Raw genomic sequence first — 17,702 nt, forward strand, 5'->3', positions numbered from 1 at the left:
ACAGACTAGGAAAACCCACTGTGGGAGGAGTGGGGATAGGCAAGCAGGGCACCAGGCTCACACCTGTAACCCTAGTTACTGGGGAGCCTGAGATCTGAGGATCACAGTTCAAAGCCAGCTGGGACAGAAAAGCCCGTGAGACTCTTATTTCCACTAAATTACCAAAAAAAAAGCTGGAAGCAGAGCTGTAGCTCAAGTGCTAGCTTGGATAAAAGAAGCTCAAAAACAGCATCCAGGCCTGAGTTCAAGCTCCAAAACCAACACCAAACAAAAACAGGTGGGGCTGGGGGGGGTGGTGAGGAAGGGGTGCACACATGTGCACATTCCAATCCTAGGGCTTGAATTCAGGCCTCAAGCTCTCACTTCTTTTGTTATGTTTTTTTGCTCAAGTGGTGTTCTACCATTCTAGACATGCTTCCGGTTCTAGCTTTCTAGTGGTTAACTGGAGATAAGACTCTCATAGTTTTCTCAGCTAATTTCAAAACATAATCATCACATCCTCAGATCTCAGCCTCTTGTGTAACTAGGATTATAGGTATAAAACAAGGAGCCTAGTAGATTTTTTTTTAATTTTTAAAAATGGTTTCTAAGCTCCCAACAAAAGGGAGCTTAAAATCCCCAAAGTTGATAATCCAATTATTAAATGGACCTAGGAGGTTTTTCAGAAGAAAAATGGTCAATAAATACATGAAGAAGGTTCAAATTCACTGACCATAAAAGAAATGTAAATGAAAACAATATTGGGATTCTAATGATAAAAGGCATTTCCTTGAAAAATCATCATTAAGGTTTATAGCTCATTTCTCAATTAAAATGTTTTGGGTTTTTTTTTTGTTTTTTGGTCCGGTCATGGGGCTTGAACTCTGGGCCTGGGTGCTGTCCCTCAGCTCTTCAGCTCAAGGATAGCCGCTCTACCACTTGAGCCACAGTGCCACTTCCGGCTTTTTTCTTTTTGCTTATGCGGTGCTGAGGAATTGAACCCAGGGCCTCATGCATGCAAGGCAAGTGCTGTACCACTGAGCCACCTTCCCAGCTCTCAATTAAAATGTTGAAAGCTGATAAATAATGGAATGGAATGGAATAGCATCTTCAATAATCTTGGGGGGGGGGTGTAAATAAGTTTGACAAGAAATGTACTCACAACCTTACTTATATAACTGTAACCTAATAAAAAAATTTAAACTTAAAAAAAAGAATCTTTTGCTACAAGAAATAGACAACATAGTTTATAGCACTAAAAGCAATGTCAGAAATGAGCATGAAATGACAAAGTTTTCAGCCAAACTAGGAAGTCCATTGCCAGAATCCCTGTACAAAAGCAAAAAAAGAAATAAAATATATGGAAGTAGAATGCTTTATCAAAGATCAAGCAAATCAACATAAAATTGATATGCATATGTGTAAATATCACAATGATGCCCCTTTGAGCAATTACATTAAAGATTAAAAAAGTAAAATATCCTCTTACGATTCTGTAAATCTTAGCCCTGGTTTATACAATAAATGAAGATTATGAGGTTTTTACTTTGCTCAATGAGAAGAACCACATAGCTTTCTTATTGTTGCTTTTCCATAACAATGCTCTCTACATTAAAAATACATATTGTGTTGCAGTATCTACATAATGTTTAGTGATCTGTGGAAATTGCAAATTAAGAAAAAAGTTACAATCCTTCAGAAATACTAAATGAGAAAAGGACAATACCATGTTTAATTCTGTTACATAATAAACTTGGATTTTTCTAAAGCACATACTCCCAAACTTCTTTATCAATCCCATTCAGTTTCATGTAGTGGGATTACCTTAGAACAGATAAAGTCCTGTGAGTGTATCAGAAAAATGAAAGGCCACAATTACACACTGGTAAAGTACACTGATGATAGAAAGTACTTTCATTCAACTTCTCCCATAAAGCATTACATTCAGTTCTTTTCTGCACAATGAAACTCAGGTAATATATCTATAATACTCTAAAAGGTTCATTTGTAACTAAGAATGTAGTCTAGGGATTTATAACATCAGAAGTAAAATGTAAAAATGAAAGCAGTTTAATTTCAACTATCAAAGGGGAGGAAATGTAACAAGTGACTTCACCTTACAAAAGGCAAAGCTGTCTTTTAGTAGTTTACTTTGGCTACAAGAATTATAGAAGGTTTAAAATCCAAAGTCTCTAGACTCAAGCCATTTTATTTTCTTCTGGCAGTGCTGGGGTTAGAATTCAGAGTGTTTTAGCAAGCACCCTACCACTTTGAGATACGCTCTAGCCCTTTCTGTTGTATTAGTTTATTTTTCAGATAAGAATCCCACTTTTACCCATGGCCAGCCTCAGACCATGATCCTCCTACCTACACCTCCCACAATACAGAGATTACAGGTGTGATCCTCAATAACCATATTGATTTTTGAGATGAAGTCTAACTTTTTTTGGGGGTATGGACAAACCATAATCTTTCTGATATTTACCTGGTTAAAATAATTTGTAAGGAGAAGTCTCACAAAAATATTCCTAATTCTATCTACCAGTATAATTATGGTAACATACTGAAAACATGACAGAAATAAGAAAATAGAGGCTGAATGTTAAAAATATTAATAAAGTTGGCATGGAGACTTATGTCTGTAATCCCAGCTACTCAGGAGGTAGAAATTGGGCAAAAGCTAATAAGACTAGATCTCAACAAATAAGCAGAAGGTAGAGCAAGTATAGAAGCATCTGTGGGCTGGGAAGGTGGCTCTGTGGTAGAGTGCTTGCCTTGCATGCATGAAGCCCTGGGTTCGATTCCTCAGCACTGCATAAACAGAAAAAGCCGGAAGTGGTGCTGTGGCTCAAGTGGTAGAGCACTAGCCTTGAACTGAAGAGCTGAGAGACTGTGCCCAGGCCGAGTTCAAGCCCCACTGACAAAAAAACAAAACAAAAACAAAAACAAAAAAACAGAAAAAGTAGAACCATCTGCCATTTTTATGCCATCAGTGGGAAGAATTTGTTGACAAAGAAAAGGCTAGATTCTGAAGACAGAAAAAGAGAACTGGGAACTACGAGGAAATGACTTGGAGACAGAAAACTACAGGGAAATAAACCCAGAAGAAAAAAAAAAAACATCAAGGAGATCTGAGCTCTTCCTCAGCTCCTCAGTAGTGTGAAGGGAGCTGGAGACTATTACAAGGTAAAATAAACAGTCCTGTTGACAGTCTACTAATCCTAGCTGGGGAAAAGAAGTCCATAAAACCTGCCAGCCTGAAGCATACAGGCCATAGAGGATGGGTCACAGAAGTAGACCAGGAAAGGGAGATGCTCTAACAGGAACCCACAGGAATGTGTAAAATGAGCCGCCAGTGCAGCTCACCCCTCATCCTTCCATCCTTACCTGTGTAACTAGATTACCCAAACATTTATTTGTGGTTTGTTTTATTTAGCATTGTGTGAATATATTTATTTCTCCTTCTCTTTTCCTACTGCAAGACATGACCTAGATCTTTTCTACTCATCTCATTCCACTACCTCTTGAAGGGACTTTTCTCCAATTTGTCACAGATCAGAGGGCTATAATTGTGTGCGCTTATTCCTGAGTCTTCTATTCTGTTCCATTGGCTTTCATGTCTGTTTTTGTGCCAGTAACATGCTGCTGTTACTATGACTGTGTAGTATAATCTGAAGTCTGGTACTGTGTTTTACTCAGGATTTTTGCTGCTATTCAAGGTCTTTTATACTTGAATAATGAATATGAATTCTTGGGTTGAATTTTCTATTTCTGTGAAAAATGACATTGGGACTTTGGTTTTGGCAATATGGCCATTTTCAAAATTTTAATTCTGCCTATAAAGAGCAATCATCTCTACCAATATTTCCTAGTGTTTCTTTTTTAAAAATTTGCTTTGTTTTAGGGTTCTTTTATTTGTGACTTTTTGGGGTTTTTGTGTGTGTGTGTGTGTCGAATATGGGGCTTGAACTCTGGGCCTAAGTGCTGGCCCTGTGCTCTTCAGCTCAAGGCTAGTGTTCTACCTCTTGAGCCACAGCGCCATTTCCATTTTTCTGGTGGTTCATTGAAGATAAGAGTCTCATGGACTTTCCTGCCCAGGCTGGCTTTGAACCTCAATCCTCAGCCTCCTAAGTAGCTAGGATTACAGGCATGAGCCATGGGTACCCAGCTTTTGTTTTGAGATAGGAAGTGGCGCTGTGGCTCAAGTGGTAGAGCGCTAGCCTTGAGCTGAAGAGCTGAGGGACAGCGCCCAGACCCAGAGTTCAGGCCCCAAGACCGGACCCCCCCCCCAAAAAAAGAAAAAAGCCGGAAGTGGCACTGTGGCTCAAGTGGTAGAGCGCTGACCTTGAGCTAATGAGCTGAGGGACAGCACCCAGACCCAGAGTTCAGGCCCCACGACCGGATCCCCCCCCCCAAAAAAAATAATGGTTAGGTGGTCAAGACCCAACAATGTACATTAGACAAAACGTCTCAAAAACTATGAAAAATGAAGGAACTTGCTTAACTGAGTATTCTGAAACAGTAAGTTAATGAATCACAATCTCCTAATATCTATAAATATACCACAAACATGTAAAAGGTAAATAGTAATCTTAACTGGTGATTAATAAACACTATGCAAAATATTATATTTCATCTTATAACCTAGTTTTTTGGAAATGGTTCTTTTGTTTGAAAAAACTAAAAATGAATTTGCACAGAAAACAGTTATCAAGTTGATAACTGAAAGTATTGAATATATATTTTTCCTTGATTTAAAAATTATGATTATAGGGCTGGGAAGGTGGCTCAGTGGTAGAGCGCTTGCCTTGCGTGCATGAGACCCTGGGTTTGATTCCTCAGCACCACATAAGCAAAAAGAAAAAAGCCGGAAGTGGCGCTGTGGCTCAAGTGGTAGAGCGCTAGCCTTGAGCTGAAGAGCTGAGGGACAGTGCCCAGGCCCAGAGTTCAGGCCCCATGACCGGACCCCAAAAAAAAAAAAATTATGATTATAGCCAGGTGCTAATGGCTTGTGCCTGTAATCTTAGCTACTTAGGAGCTTGAGATCTGAGAATTACAATTTGAAGCCAGGCAGAGGAAGAAAAGTCGAGGAGACTCTTATCTCTAATTAATCACCAAAAAAGCCAGAAGGGGAGCCATGACTCAAACAGTACAATACTAGCCTGGAACAAAAAAACTCAAGGACAGCATCCTGGCACTGAATTCAAGTCCCAGAACCAGCGCGCATGTGCGAACCAGCGCACATGCGCAAACAAGCACACACACGCACGCACGCACGTACACACACAAAATATGACTGCAAAATCATCTATTTAAATTTTATGATTCTAGAGAGGGGAGGCATGAATATCTTCTACAAACAAGAGCTATAGATTTTTTATCTTTCCTTCTTTGATTTTCACATTTTTCTTTTTTCAATTGAAAGAATGAGATTTTATGATCCAATGAATACACAGGTATGCTATATTCAACTTTACAAGGGGTATGTTGTGCATTAATGAAATTTTTCATAAAAACTTTTCCATTTTCCTTTTAAGTTATACTAAAGTTTACTGGTTTTAAAGAGCACCTTTTAAAGTACACACTTTACCTGAAAGCTCCATAAAGTGGTCTGTACCAACAGACAAAGGAACAAGGAGTAAAAAGCAAGAACCACAGGATACTCAGTCCAAAGTCAACTGCTCTTGCAGAGTCAACGCAAAACCAAGCCAGACATCCGAAGATATTGAGAAACAATGTTACAGCATGAACTGCAGGAAACAAAACAGAAATGTTGACATTCCATTCATTCATTCAATAAAAGTTATCAATGAACATTTCCATTTGGTATTTTTCAAAGCACTGCTGTTTCTTACACATTTGATTTGAAAACAAAATACATAGTAAAGTGAGTCCTAATATCCAATACATACATTCTTGGTGATAAATCTAGTTGGCCCTTTCCTACATAATTAAACCAAAAAAAGCACTATTTTAGGTCTTCTTCCCTGAGAAAGGAACCTGTCACATGACTCAAACCAACACCCAAGTATTAAAGTTGTGCCTGCTAAGAATAGAGATTTAGGAAAAGATCCTACTCAGAATAATATTTTTAGAAAATTAAACTACAGAACAAAAACTGGGCTAAAAATACAAATAGATTAGCATATTCTATAAGGATTACTTCATTTTCATACATTTCCAATTATTAGTGTGGAGGGCAGTCTGGGGGCTTGAACTAAGAGCCTGGGAGCTGTCCCTAAGTTTTCTTGCTCACAGCTAGTGTTCTACCATTTGAACCTATGTCCACTACAGCTTTTTAGTAGTTAATTAACGATAAAGAGTCTCATGGACTTTCCTTTCTGAGCAGGCATTGAATTGCAATCCTCAGATCTCAGCCTCCTGAGAATCCAGAATTACAAGTGTGAGCAATTTCCAATTCTTCTAAAGTCCTGAAAAACTGTTTGGTTGATATTATTAATAGCACGCACACATACACACATACAATGATGCATTTCCACAGGTGAGCAAGCCTTTCCTCTAGGTAAGACAAATAAACCTTGGCAAACTCTTCAAAATTTAACAGATCAAAAACCTAAATAGCATCTAAGAACACTATGATCCTAAAGAACAATACTTACCTACTACAGTTAATAATTTTAAAAAACTTTTGAAATATTCATAAACAGAATTTATTTTAGGAAAATAAATTTTCCTGTAAACCAAAATACTATAAATGATATAAAATGCAAATTAAACTATAACTAATTAAAATTAACAAATAAAAAGTTTATTCAAGCTAAATAAACAACATAACATACATTAAAATGAAAATTTGAGTATCTTAATAAATCAAAATCAGTAATTAGTAGAACAGGATAAAGTCACATATTCTAGGATGCTCTAAATCTGCTCTCATCTAACTATAGATGAACAAACCCTCGAGTGAAACACTTCATAGGATGAGCGAAGACATCTTGGTATAGTTACACTACAGGACAATTACTTCACCGCTGTCAGCTTGTTTCTTAGCTACAGAAATATCTGAGCTCTTCCAGCTTTAAAATTCATTTCCCTTTTTTTAACTTTTAATTATTCCTACCTCAATTTTTTATGTGTATGTGGCAGTCTCAGGGCTTGAACTCAGGACCTCAAGCTCTCACTCAGCTTCCTTGCTCATGGCTGATACTCTACTACTTAACCTACCAGTCCAGTCAGGCATTTGCTAGTCTCAAAGACTTTTCTGCCTTGGCTAGCTTTAAACTGTGATCAATCAGGTCTCAGTCTCCTGAGTTAGTATACTGTCATGAACCACCAGTGCCCGGCACTTATTGGAATTTTAATTCTCATGAAAGCTGGCTTACTAACATATTAAAAACACTTTTTTAAAAAATTTAAAGACAGCTGTGGTAAAGGCTTAAAAACAATTCAAAGTGTAAAATTATTGTTCTGCATTATTAAAGGACAGGCAGCTATATAAAAAATTAAATGTTAAGAGCATTCTAACTTCAGTTTCAAACTTCACAGGAAAAACTTGAAAGGTTTTTCTTTTAATTCATTCAAAAAATTCATTCACATATGTTCTAAAGTCCTTAAAATTCTCCCAAGTATAGATAAAAGTATTCATTTAATTTTATGTAATCTGGCAAAAAAACAAAACTGTTTCTAGATGTTTCCAAAGTAACTAAGAACCATGATCAATAAATCATTTACTTATACTTCAATAAAGGTCATAATGTCTAGGGCTATTTAACAATCTGTCCACTTATGTGAAAATCAGCACATATAGAATGGCATATCAATGTGAAAGCATAATCTATATTGCTAATTTCAACTCAATTTAATGTACAGTCTTGGACTCTGAGGACAAGCAAAACACTGGAGAAATCTTTAAGCCATTTGGTTCACATGAAGTGCCAACTGAACAACTCTCTTTCATATAAAATTTCAAATTTGCTTTACCAAACACTCAGATTTGGTATTAGTGGACCTAAATTTGTAACCATAAATACAATATAATTTTTTCTAATTTCTGAATTACAATATAGAACCCTAACATCGAATATTATCTTCTTCGGTACATGTTTATTAATGTAGCTTGTATTTTTTTCTTTTTTTTATTTCAGGAAGTACACTTCAAAAAGTCATTCTTCATTTCAGTGTTAATTCTAATTTCCTCAGTTTATAGGGTAAATTATTAATTTTATGTCAGGAACCTCTGAAACTCTATCATGAATGTATTTATTTAAATGGAAAGCACTTCTTTCTTTTGGTACTTCTGGCAGATGGTACAATATGGAAATCTAGATCTAGACTAGCTGGATATCTATCCAATTCTAAAGTTACTTGGAAATGTTGAACAAGTAACTCAAATTTTCTAAGTTTCTGTTTACCTATGTATGAAACCAAGTAGTTTAATATCTGCTTCAAAATGTGGTTAGGACTTAACAAGATAATATATACAAAGTGATCAACACTATGCCAGGTATAAAATAAATTTTCAACAAATGTTGATTGTCATTACAATTATTACTTTAGTATGAAAGCATTAGCCAGCCCCAAATCAGCAACAGGTTGCTGCTTCTTCAAACTAAATACAACAGCCTGTATCTTTTAAAATGTAGATACATTACTAAGCTGGTGATAAATCTTAACTTTTTTGCAAAACAGAATCCTCATTGAAATCTTGAGCCTTCTTCAGTGCCAATTAACAATACTATAAAAATTATACTCAAGTATATTAGATCCAAAACTCTGAAAGTTATGTACTTGTCAGAGTAAACCATTCTATTCTGAAGCCATCAACATTAAAGTAGTCAGCCATTTAATTCAACCAACCATTTCCCCCAATCTCCAATTCACTAAATTTCTTGTATAATATTTTTCAAGCTCCTGTTTCCTATACCATGTTTTTGTAAAGTCAACTAACATGCCTAAAATGCTCAACCAACTTACATCCATTTTTAAAGTATACACACATAAAATATAAATGCACATATATGAAGATACATTGGCTAAATAAATTAATTGGTTATATGTACATGTACATATATGGAATTATACCTTTAATATTAAAATACATATAATGCTACTGACACTGGGGATTCAGTAAAGCAAATTCTCAACAAGAAGCCAAATATAAGAGTTCAAAAAATACTGTCCAAAAAATGAGGGAGGGGATAACAATGTTTGACAAGAAATGTACTCACTACCTTACGTATATAACTGCAACCCCTCTTTACATCACCTTGACAATAAAATTAAATTTAAAAAAGAGGAAAAATACTGTCCATAAATACTTCTCATATCCCCAAATCACCTCATCTACATGAAGGATGCTCCTAAAAGATTTTGAAGAAAATTATTAGAAAAGTCTCACTAATTATAAAATAAGAATGTGCCCTATAAATTATAAATCCCATTACTGTTATTACACAATTGCCATCTTCCCATTGACTCAATGACAGTCAGTGAGGCTGAGGTTACAGTTTGTAATAAAATGAAAATGAAACAGAGTAAGTAGGAAGTCTGTGTAGATACAGCAAACTTGCTGATAGCTTGACTTTACTTTTGTATTCCATGGGCCATAACTATACTCTAAACAATATGAGCATCACAGACCAAAATGTATATGATAATGACTTTTTAAAAAATTGTCAAGTAGTTTCAAGAATTGCAATACTCATAGCCACTTGAAAATTAAGAAGTAACTTGTGCCCAAAGCCATTTTAAAATTACAGTTTAAGGCCAGGTACAAGTGTCTCACAACCTATTATCCTAGCTACTCTGAGAGAAGCCAAGAGTTCCAACAGTTTGAGAATGGTCTGGGCAAAAAGTTAGTAGGACCCCAGCTCCCTACTGACATAATTGCTACCATATGTCAACTGGGAGAAAGCCAATGCAACGAAGTATGCCTCACACTACAACTATGCAGGAGGCAATCTAAGCCAAACAAAAAATTCACAAGATCCCATCTCAGTTGAAAAAGCTAGGTATAGTAGTATATTCCTGTCATCCCAGCTACAGTAGGAAACCTAAGTACGAGGATCATGGTCCAGGAAAGTCTGGACAAAAATCAAGAAAACCCCTCAAATATAACCAGAGTAAGCTTAGTACAGTGGCTCAAGTCTATAATCCTAACTACTTGGAAGATGGAAATGGGGGATCATGGTTCAAGGCCAGCTTGGACAAAAAGTTCAAAATACTCCATCTTAACAAATAACTGGGCACAGTGGCATACACCTGTCATCAGCTACTTGGAAAGAACAATGGCTGGGTGCTACAGCATGTGCTTCTCGTCCCATCTATGAAGGTTAAGATTCAGGATGATCCCTACATAAAGAAATACACTATCTTCATAAAACATAAAACAACAACAACAAAAAAGGTTGGGGTGTGGCTCATATAACAGAGTGCCTGCCAAGCAAGCAAGAAGCCCAGGTTTAAACCCCAGTACTACAAAAAAAACAAAAACTTACAGTTTATATTATATTTTTTTAGTCATAACACATACATTTAACAGAATTTAACATATTTTAACATATACAAAGGTCTTCCTTTGTATAAACGTAGTACACATAATTTTTTTCAAAACAAATCATGTTAAGTAAAACTCTTCAAGGGAAACAGATCATTATATCTATGACACAGACTACTGCCTCAAAAGAAAATCTTTTTTTGGTGGGGGGGTCAGTCATGGGGCTTGAACTCTGGGCCTGGGTGCTGTCCCTCAGCTCTTCAGATCAAGGCTAGTGTTATACCACTTGAGACACAGCACCACTTCCGTTTTTTTGGTGGTTCATTGGAGATAAGAGTCTCACGGACTTTCCTGCCCAGGTTGGCTTTGAACTGCGATCCTCAGATCTCAGCCTCCTGAGTAGATAGGATTACAGGCATGAGCCACCAGGGCCCGACTAAAATCATTTTCAATATGAAGGTTTTTCCTAGCAAAGAAGATAGATTAACATATATTATAATTCTGTCATTTCTAATATGATATTTCACTGAGCATGGTGCTTATGCATACAATCCCAGCTACTAAGGAAGTAGAAATAAAAGGATCATGATTTGAGGCCAGCACTGACAAAAATATTAGTGAAACCCTATCTCAACAAATGAGCTGAGGGTGAGGGGATGTGGGGATACTGAAAATATCATGATCCGGGGGCCAGTCTAGACAAAAGCACAGACTTTATTTACCCCAAAGTAGATTTTAAGAAGTTAGGGAACATGACACAAGTGGTAGAGTGCTTGCCTAGCAAGCACAAAGCCCTGAGTTCAATCCTTGGTACCACCAATTTCATTATAGAAATTATGAGTAAGACCTATATGCAGAAAAAAACATAATTTACCATATTATCTTTAATATATCCAGTCCTTAAAAAATGGATTTTTACAAGCTGTGAGTAGGATGGAAAGGAAAAACTGGAAGAGATCAAGGGAAGGGATGAAATTGTCAAAAAAAAAAAAGTACTCTTTACCTGACTTAGAAGTATAACCCCTCTGCCCATCACCTTTATAACAATTTTTAATTAATGAACATATGAACTCCAAATAAAATTGTGTTCTATACTCACACATCCACAAGTAGTACATAAGCTTTACTGTCTTTTGGAATTCTACAGGAATGTCTACTGAAAAATCCTGATAGAAACAAGGTCCCACAGGAAAATTGCTAGGAAGAGGTGGCCAATTATTTTTTCTTCCTGTAAATAAAAAGAGACATTATAACAAATACGTACTATTCCAAGTTCTGTTTTATAATAAAGGCCCCTATTATTTTAATAGCTGTTATTTTAAAACAAAATTATTACTGTTAAATTCCTAGAACTTTGAGAGCTAAGCTTTATAGTTCTAGAAAATTTCTCAGAATTACTACTTTATAAAAACCATAGTGGTAAAAATACTTTTCCAGTCTCATATCATACTTGGCAGGAATCATTTGTGTATAGGAGAAACTAGAAACAAAAAAAGCATTAAAACATATCCTCAGACTCTGCCTTAAAATCATTTATTTCAAAGTCTCAAGAGTCTGGCTGTCATGGAAAAGCCACGGAAAAGCTTCAATATCAATTTTCTCCTCTTAGTCCTAAGTATTTCAATAAAAAGGCCAAACCATGTAGAGAGGGAAGACTGTCTTTTAAATCTCAGGTTTTCTACTGTTAACTTTATGAAGAACAAAAGATTAAACTAATACCAAAAGAATCATCCAGAAGTCTCAAAATCTAGAAAAAGACAACACCCAAATGATATATCTAAGAAAGTATAAAACTGTAAGAAAGGGAAATTAAAAAAAAAAATCAGAGCATAGAAATAGAAGTCAACAAAAGTCATTGGCTAATTTTAAAAATTTTATCCAACAACTTTAAAATTTTTAATTCTGGGGGGGCTGGGAAGGTGGCTCAGTGGTAGAGCGCTTGCCTTGCATGCTCGAGGCCCTGGGTTCGATTCCTCAGCACCACATAAGCAAAAAGAAAAAAGCCGGAAGTGGTGCTGTGGCTCAAGTGGTAGAGCGCTAGCCTTGAGCTGAAGAGCTGAGGGACAGCGCCCAGGCCCAGAGTTCAGGCCCCATGACCAGACCCAAAAAAAAAAATTTTTTTTTAAATTCTGAGTACTTTTTATAGACCAAAATAATTTTTATAGTGGAAAAAAGATGACCTATTTGATTCTCCCCAAATGTGCCCTCTGTTACATTAATTACAGTATTCAAATTTGGGGACAGAGTATATATAGCTCAGTAGTAGAACACTTGCACCACATATACAAAGTCCTAAGTCTGCCCCCAGCACATTACACACTTTTACCAATCTCTCCGTATTTAGAAAACAGTAGAGCTGGACACCAATAGCTCCTGCTTATAATCCTAGCTACTCAGGAGGCTGAGATCTGAGGATCATGGTTTGAAGTCAGCTCAGACAGAAAAATCTGTAAGAGTTTTATCTCTAATTAATCACACACACACACACACAAACACACACACGCATGCATGCACGCACGCACACACGCGCGTGCCCAGAAGTGGAGAGCTGTGGCTCAAGTTGTAGAGCACTAGCCTTGAGTAAAAAATCTCAGGGTCAGTGCTCAAGCCTTGAGTTCAAGCTCCAGGATCAGAACAAAACAAGAAAGCAAGAAGGAAGGAAATAAGGAAAGAGGAGAAAAAGAGAGAAAGAGAGAGGAGGAGGGGAGGGGAGGGGAAGGAAGGAGAGGGGAGGGGAGGGAAAGGAAGGGACAACAGAGAAAGTAACAGAGCTGGGGAGAATGTTTATGTTGCAATAATCTATGGTAGTAGAATGTACCAATGTAATCCTCCTCTGCCTAACGTATTGAAATTTTTAAAAAAAGAAGTGTTAGCCACTGTTCCAAAGCTTTAAAAAAAAAAAAAAAAAGTAGAGAATAGCAGTAAAGAACAGTCTGTGGCTCTGGAGCCAGAAGTGCCCAGACATTTACTGGTTAGGAGGTTTGAGGCAGTCTAACCTCTCAGAGCTTGAATTTCTTCAGCTATAAAAAGGGAGTAACAACTAGACCCACCCTCAAAAGGATTACAATGAAGATTAAACATGAGTAAACCGGTGAAAATACAAAGTATACTACTACAAATCTAACTCTGTTAATGTCCCACTCTTTGTTATTACTTTTACTAAAATGTCTCACAGAAATAATCTGCCCATGGGCTAGGAATGTGGCTTAGTGGTAGAATGATTGCCTAACATGCATGAAACCCTGGGTTTGATTCTTTAGTACCACATAAACAGAAAAAGCCAGAAGTAAAGCTGTGGCTCAAGTGGTAGAGTGCTAGCCTTGAGCAAAAGAAGCTCAGGGACAGTGGCCAGGCCCTGAGTTCAAGCCCCAGGATTGGCAAAAAACTAAAAGAGAATGAATTTGCACTTATCTGTACTAAGAGGACAGATTATCGTTTACAGATACTTCAGAAACACCTATTCCAATTAACCTCTCTAGTATCTCCTTCTATAGAAACTGTCTCTGGACTGCAAGCAAGAAAATGACCCAGATAAACATCTCTTTCTGAGGCTCTAGGTAGAGCCTCTAGCCTCTTACATTCTGAGATTGGGAAGAAATATTCAATGTATTTTTGTCCTGGCCTTGTTATGTCATCCTTACCCAGGTATCCTACCTGTGCCTTACCCAGCTAACCTTCTTCCTCCTTATTCAGAGACTGTAAGTACTCCCTAAGATACTACCCTAACGTGATCTTTGAGGGCTGGGATGTAGCTCAGTGGCAGAGCACTTGCCTAGCAAGTGCAGCATCCTGGGTTCATCCCCAGGACCACAAAAGAAAAGACAAAAGCAAAAAATACAGTTAAAGTGATCTTTGAGAACCAGCTTGAATAATTCCATAGAAAATTCAGAATTCATTTATTTCTTTATCATATAAGTAGCCTGGCTTAAGCCGGGCGCTGGTGGCTCACGCCTGTAATCCTAGCTACTCAGGAGGCTGAGATCTGAGGATCACGGTTCAAAGCCAGCCCGGGCAGGAAAGACTGTGAGACTCCTATCTCCAATAAACCACCAGAAAACCGGAAGTGGCGCTGTAGCTCAAGTGGTAGAGCGCTAGCCTTGAGCTGAAGAGCTGAGGGACAGCGCCCAGGCCCAGAGTTCAAGCCCCACGACTGACAAAAAAAAAAAAAAAAAAAAGTAGCCTGGCTTATCTGAAAAGTTTTTCTAATATTCTTTGGCTAATATGATGTTGTATTTATAAGGACCAAGACAGAGAGATAGTGTGAAGTTAGTTTGAAAAAGGTAAGAGTCAAATGCAGGGCACATTCAAGCACCCTCAATAGAAAATGTGGAATTAAAGGATCCTGGGCCCAACCAAAGTTATCAAGTTCACATTCACCTTCTGCGTGATGAGGCTAACACTATTCTAATCTCTATCAAAAGACTATACAAACCAGTCAAGATCAGAGAGCTACAGATTATCAGGTAGGCAATCTGCTGTCTGGTCTTCTTGTAAGAACAGGAAACAAGGCAGGTTTATCCACAAATCAAATGAGTACAATTACAAAAGAAATTCCATTTCAAACTTCTTTGGATACTACCATGTTGACTGAGATTCTGCATTTCTCGTTCTCGACGATCTAATTCTGCAGCTTTTCTTTCCAGTTCTTCTTGGCGCTTAAGAAGTTCAGCTTGAGCCAAAGCATGTTCCTAAACAAAAATTTCCCATATGTAAGTAGGCTGTCAGAAGAACAAAATACTCTACCTGCCACTTATTTCTATTATGATAGAAGTATAATGAAAATAAGATTCCCCAAAATAGGAATTTATTCGAAAATATAATTTCAGAAAATATAATGGGCATATTTGGCTCATTTTAATCTTTTGGTTATGAAAACTCTCAGTGGAATGTTGAATTCATAGGATAGGGGAAACCTATCATATTAACAGTAGTCAGAGTCATGAAGTAATCTTAGAAAATGAAATTAAGGTGACTTTCATGCCTAAATAAGAGAGGAGAGACCAGGAGAACACTTGAGGAAAAGGGTAAACAAATTTGCATTGGCTCTGCGATAAAGGATATATAAGGCTCCCAGTGATGCAAGAGTACTTTATAGTTTCTTAAATGTTGTAAGATGCTGAAGCAAGACAAGGAGATACTTAAGAAATTCTTGCCTATAACTCCGATCCTAGATGATACCCAGCATCTTATTCATCTCTGAGTTTTCCTGCCATCTTCTACCTCTCCCTCTACTACCCACTGGTTAGCCAATATAACTTACTCTCCCAGTAGTATCTATTATCCTATCATTATTCTATTGTTACTGTAATAAAACTATGCATTAAAATTTTAATAGAACAGCTAAACACCGGTGGCTCATGCCTGTAACTATGGCTACTCAGGAGGCAGAGATCTGAGGATCATGGTTCAAAACCAGCCCATGCAGGAAAATACATGAGAAACTTATCTCCAATTAACCACCAGAAGACAAGCTGTGGCTCAAATGGTAGGACACTAAGCCTTAAGCAAAAAGCTTAAAAAAAAAAATTGCGAAGAGCCATGTGCTGGTAGCTACCTACTCAAGAGGCTGAGATCTCAGTTAAAAGACAATGTAGGCAGAGAAATCCAAGAGATTTTTATCTCCAATTAACCAGCAAAAAGACAAAAGTGGAGCTGTGGCTCAAGTGGTAGAATGGTTGCCATAAGTGAAAAGGCCTAGTGAAAGCCCAGTACTAGTGGCTCTAGTACTGGCACGCACCAAAAAGGGGGCAAGAAAAAGTTCATTCTGCAAATTGTACACCAAGGTGATATATAAATCCAATGACTTATTTAATAATGGACTATATTCAATAAGGTATGACAAAGTTAGATACTGACAAAAAGTATTAGCACTTGTCCAGTGGCATGATAGCTTATTCAGACTTAAAAGTGATTTAAAACTTCAAGGAATGGGCAGAGAATTACTTTGCTCTATTACTTTGCAATACTGATACTGTAATTTCCCATACAAATAGTTAACATGCACTAACCTTTGCAATCTGTGTATAAGCTGGATGTTCCTCTGTTGGTTTCATTATTGCTGGTTGTGTGTTGGGTACATTAGGCATTTTCACACTGCCTGGTGGAGGCTAGAAAGATTAAGGAAAAAAAAACACAAATTATATAACTTACGTTCTAACTCTAACACAAATAGAAAGTACCATCCTCCAAGATCTGTCTCTTCTTAGATGTCTGCTGAGAAAGACTTTGGGCCCCAGGAACCCCTTTCCCAACAGAGAACATGGGTTCAACACAATTGTCTGGGCTTCGTAAATGCGGAGAGCTGACTATGTGCAATGCTGAGCCAACATGTTAGATGTCTACTGAGGAGAACCTCTGTCCTAAGGAATCAACCACCACCAACATGGCAGCAGTGGCCTTATCTGTCTTTCACAGCTTCTGACAGCTGACTGACTGAAGCTGAGCCAATTTCTGAGATGTCTGAGGAGGATCTTGGTCCCCAGGAAACTTGGCTTCACAATAGCCACCATTGTCTCTCCTTCATAGCTATGGAGAACTCACTATGTAAGCCTAAGCCAATTTCTGAGATGTCTGCTGAGGAGGGCCTCCACCTTCAGGAAAGCCAACCTGACAGCAGTGGTCACTCACCGTCCTTCATTCACAGACACTAAGAACTGTATGTATAAGGGTAAGTCAACACTTGAGATGTCTGATGAGGAGGACCTCAATCCTCAGGAACCCAAGACGACAGTGGTCATTCACAGCAGTGGCCATTGCCTATACTTCACAGTTGCTGACAGATGACTTCACAAGCCTGAGGCAACATTTAAGATGTGTGCTGAGGAAGACCTCATTCCCTAGGAATACAAGAACATGGACTCAACAGCAGTGATGCATCATCTGCTAAGAAAGACCTCAATCCAAAGAGACTGACTTGACAGTAACAGCCACTGTCTGTCCTTCACAGCTACTGAGAGCTGACTACGCAAGGCTGAATCAATGTCTGAGATGTGTGCTCAGGAGAACCTCAGTGGGCAGGAACTGAGAAGACAAACTTGGCAGCAGCAGCTACTGTCTGTCCTTTACAGCTGACAGCTGATTGCTTGAGGCTGAGCCAACTTCTGAATTGTCTTCTGAGGAAGATCTTAACCTTTAAGAACCTGAGAAGACCAACATGACAAAAGTGACGGAAGCAGCTATCTGAGACATCTGCTGTGAAGGACATTGTTCTTCAGGAACCCAAGAAAAACAACCTGACTGGCAATCTGTCTGTCCTGTGCAGCCACTG

At 37.8% G+C, this 17,702-nt stretch overlaps 1 protein-coding gene across 1 annotated transcript in view; it reads right to left on the reverse strand.

Moving 5' to 3' along the window:
* Positions 1-17,702, reverse strand: part of Scamp1 (secretory carrier membrane protein 1) — an 86,288-nt gene that overhangs the window by 24,958 nt on the left and 43,628 nt on the right. The window contains exons 3-6 of the mRNA XM_070031214.1: positions 16,444-16,542; positions 15,015-15,123; positions 11,535-11,663; positions 5,570-5,729 (exon numbers count right to left, since the gene is read on the reverse strand). Of these exons, the coding sequence (XP_069887315.1) occupies positions 5,570-5,729; positions 11,535-11,663; positions 15,015-15,123; positions 16,444-16,542 (497 nt within the window). The remainder of the gene's footprint in view (positions 1-5,569; positions 5,730-11,534; positions 11,664-15,014; positions 15,124-16,443; positions 16,543-17,702) is intronic.

The sequence above is a fragment of the Dipodomys merriami genome, unplaced genomic scaffold (assembly GCF_024711535.1).
Source record: "Dipodomys merriami isolate MVZ:Mamm:240054 unplaced genomic scaffold, mDipMer1.0.p SCAF_20, whole genome shotgun sequence".
Classification (NCBI taxonomy): Eukaryota; Metazoa; Chordata; class Mammalia; order Rodentia; family Heteromyidae; genus Dipodomys; species Dipodomys merriami.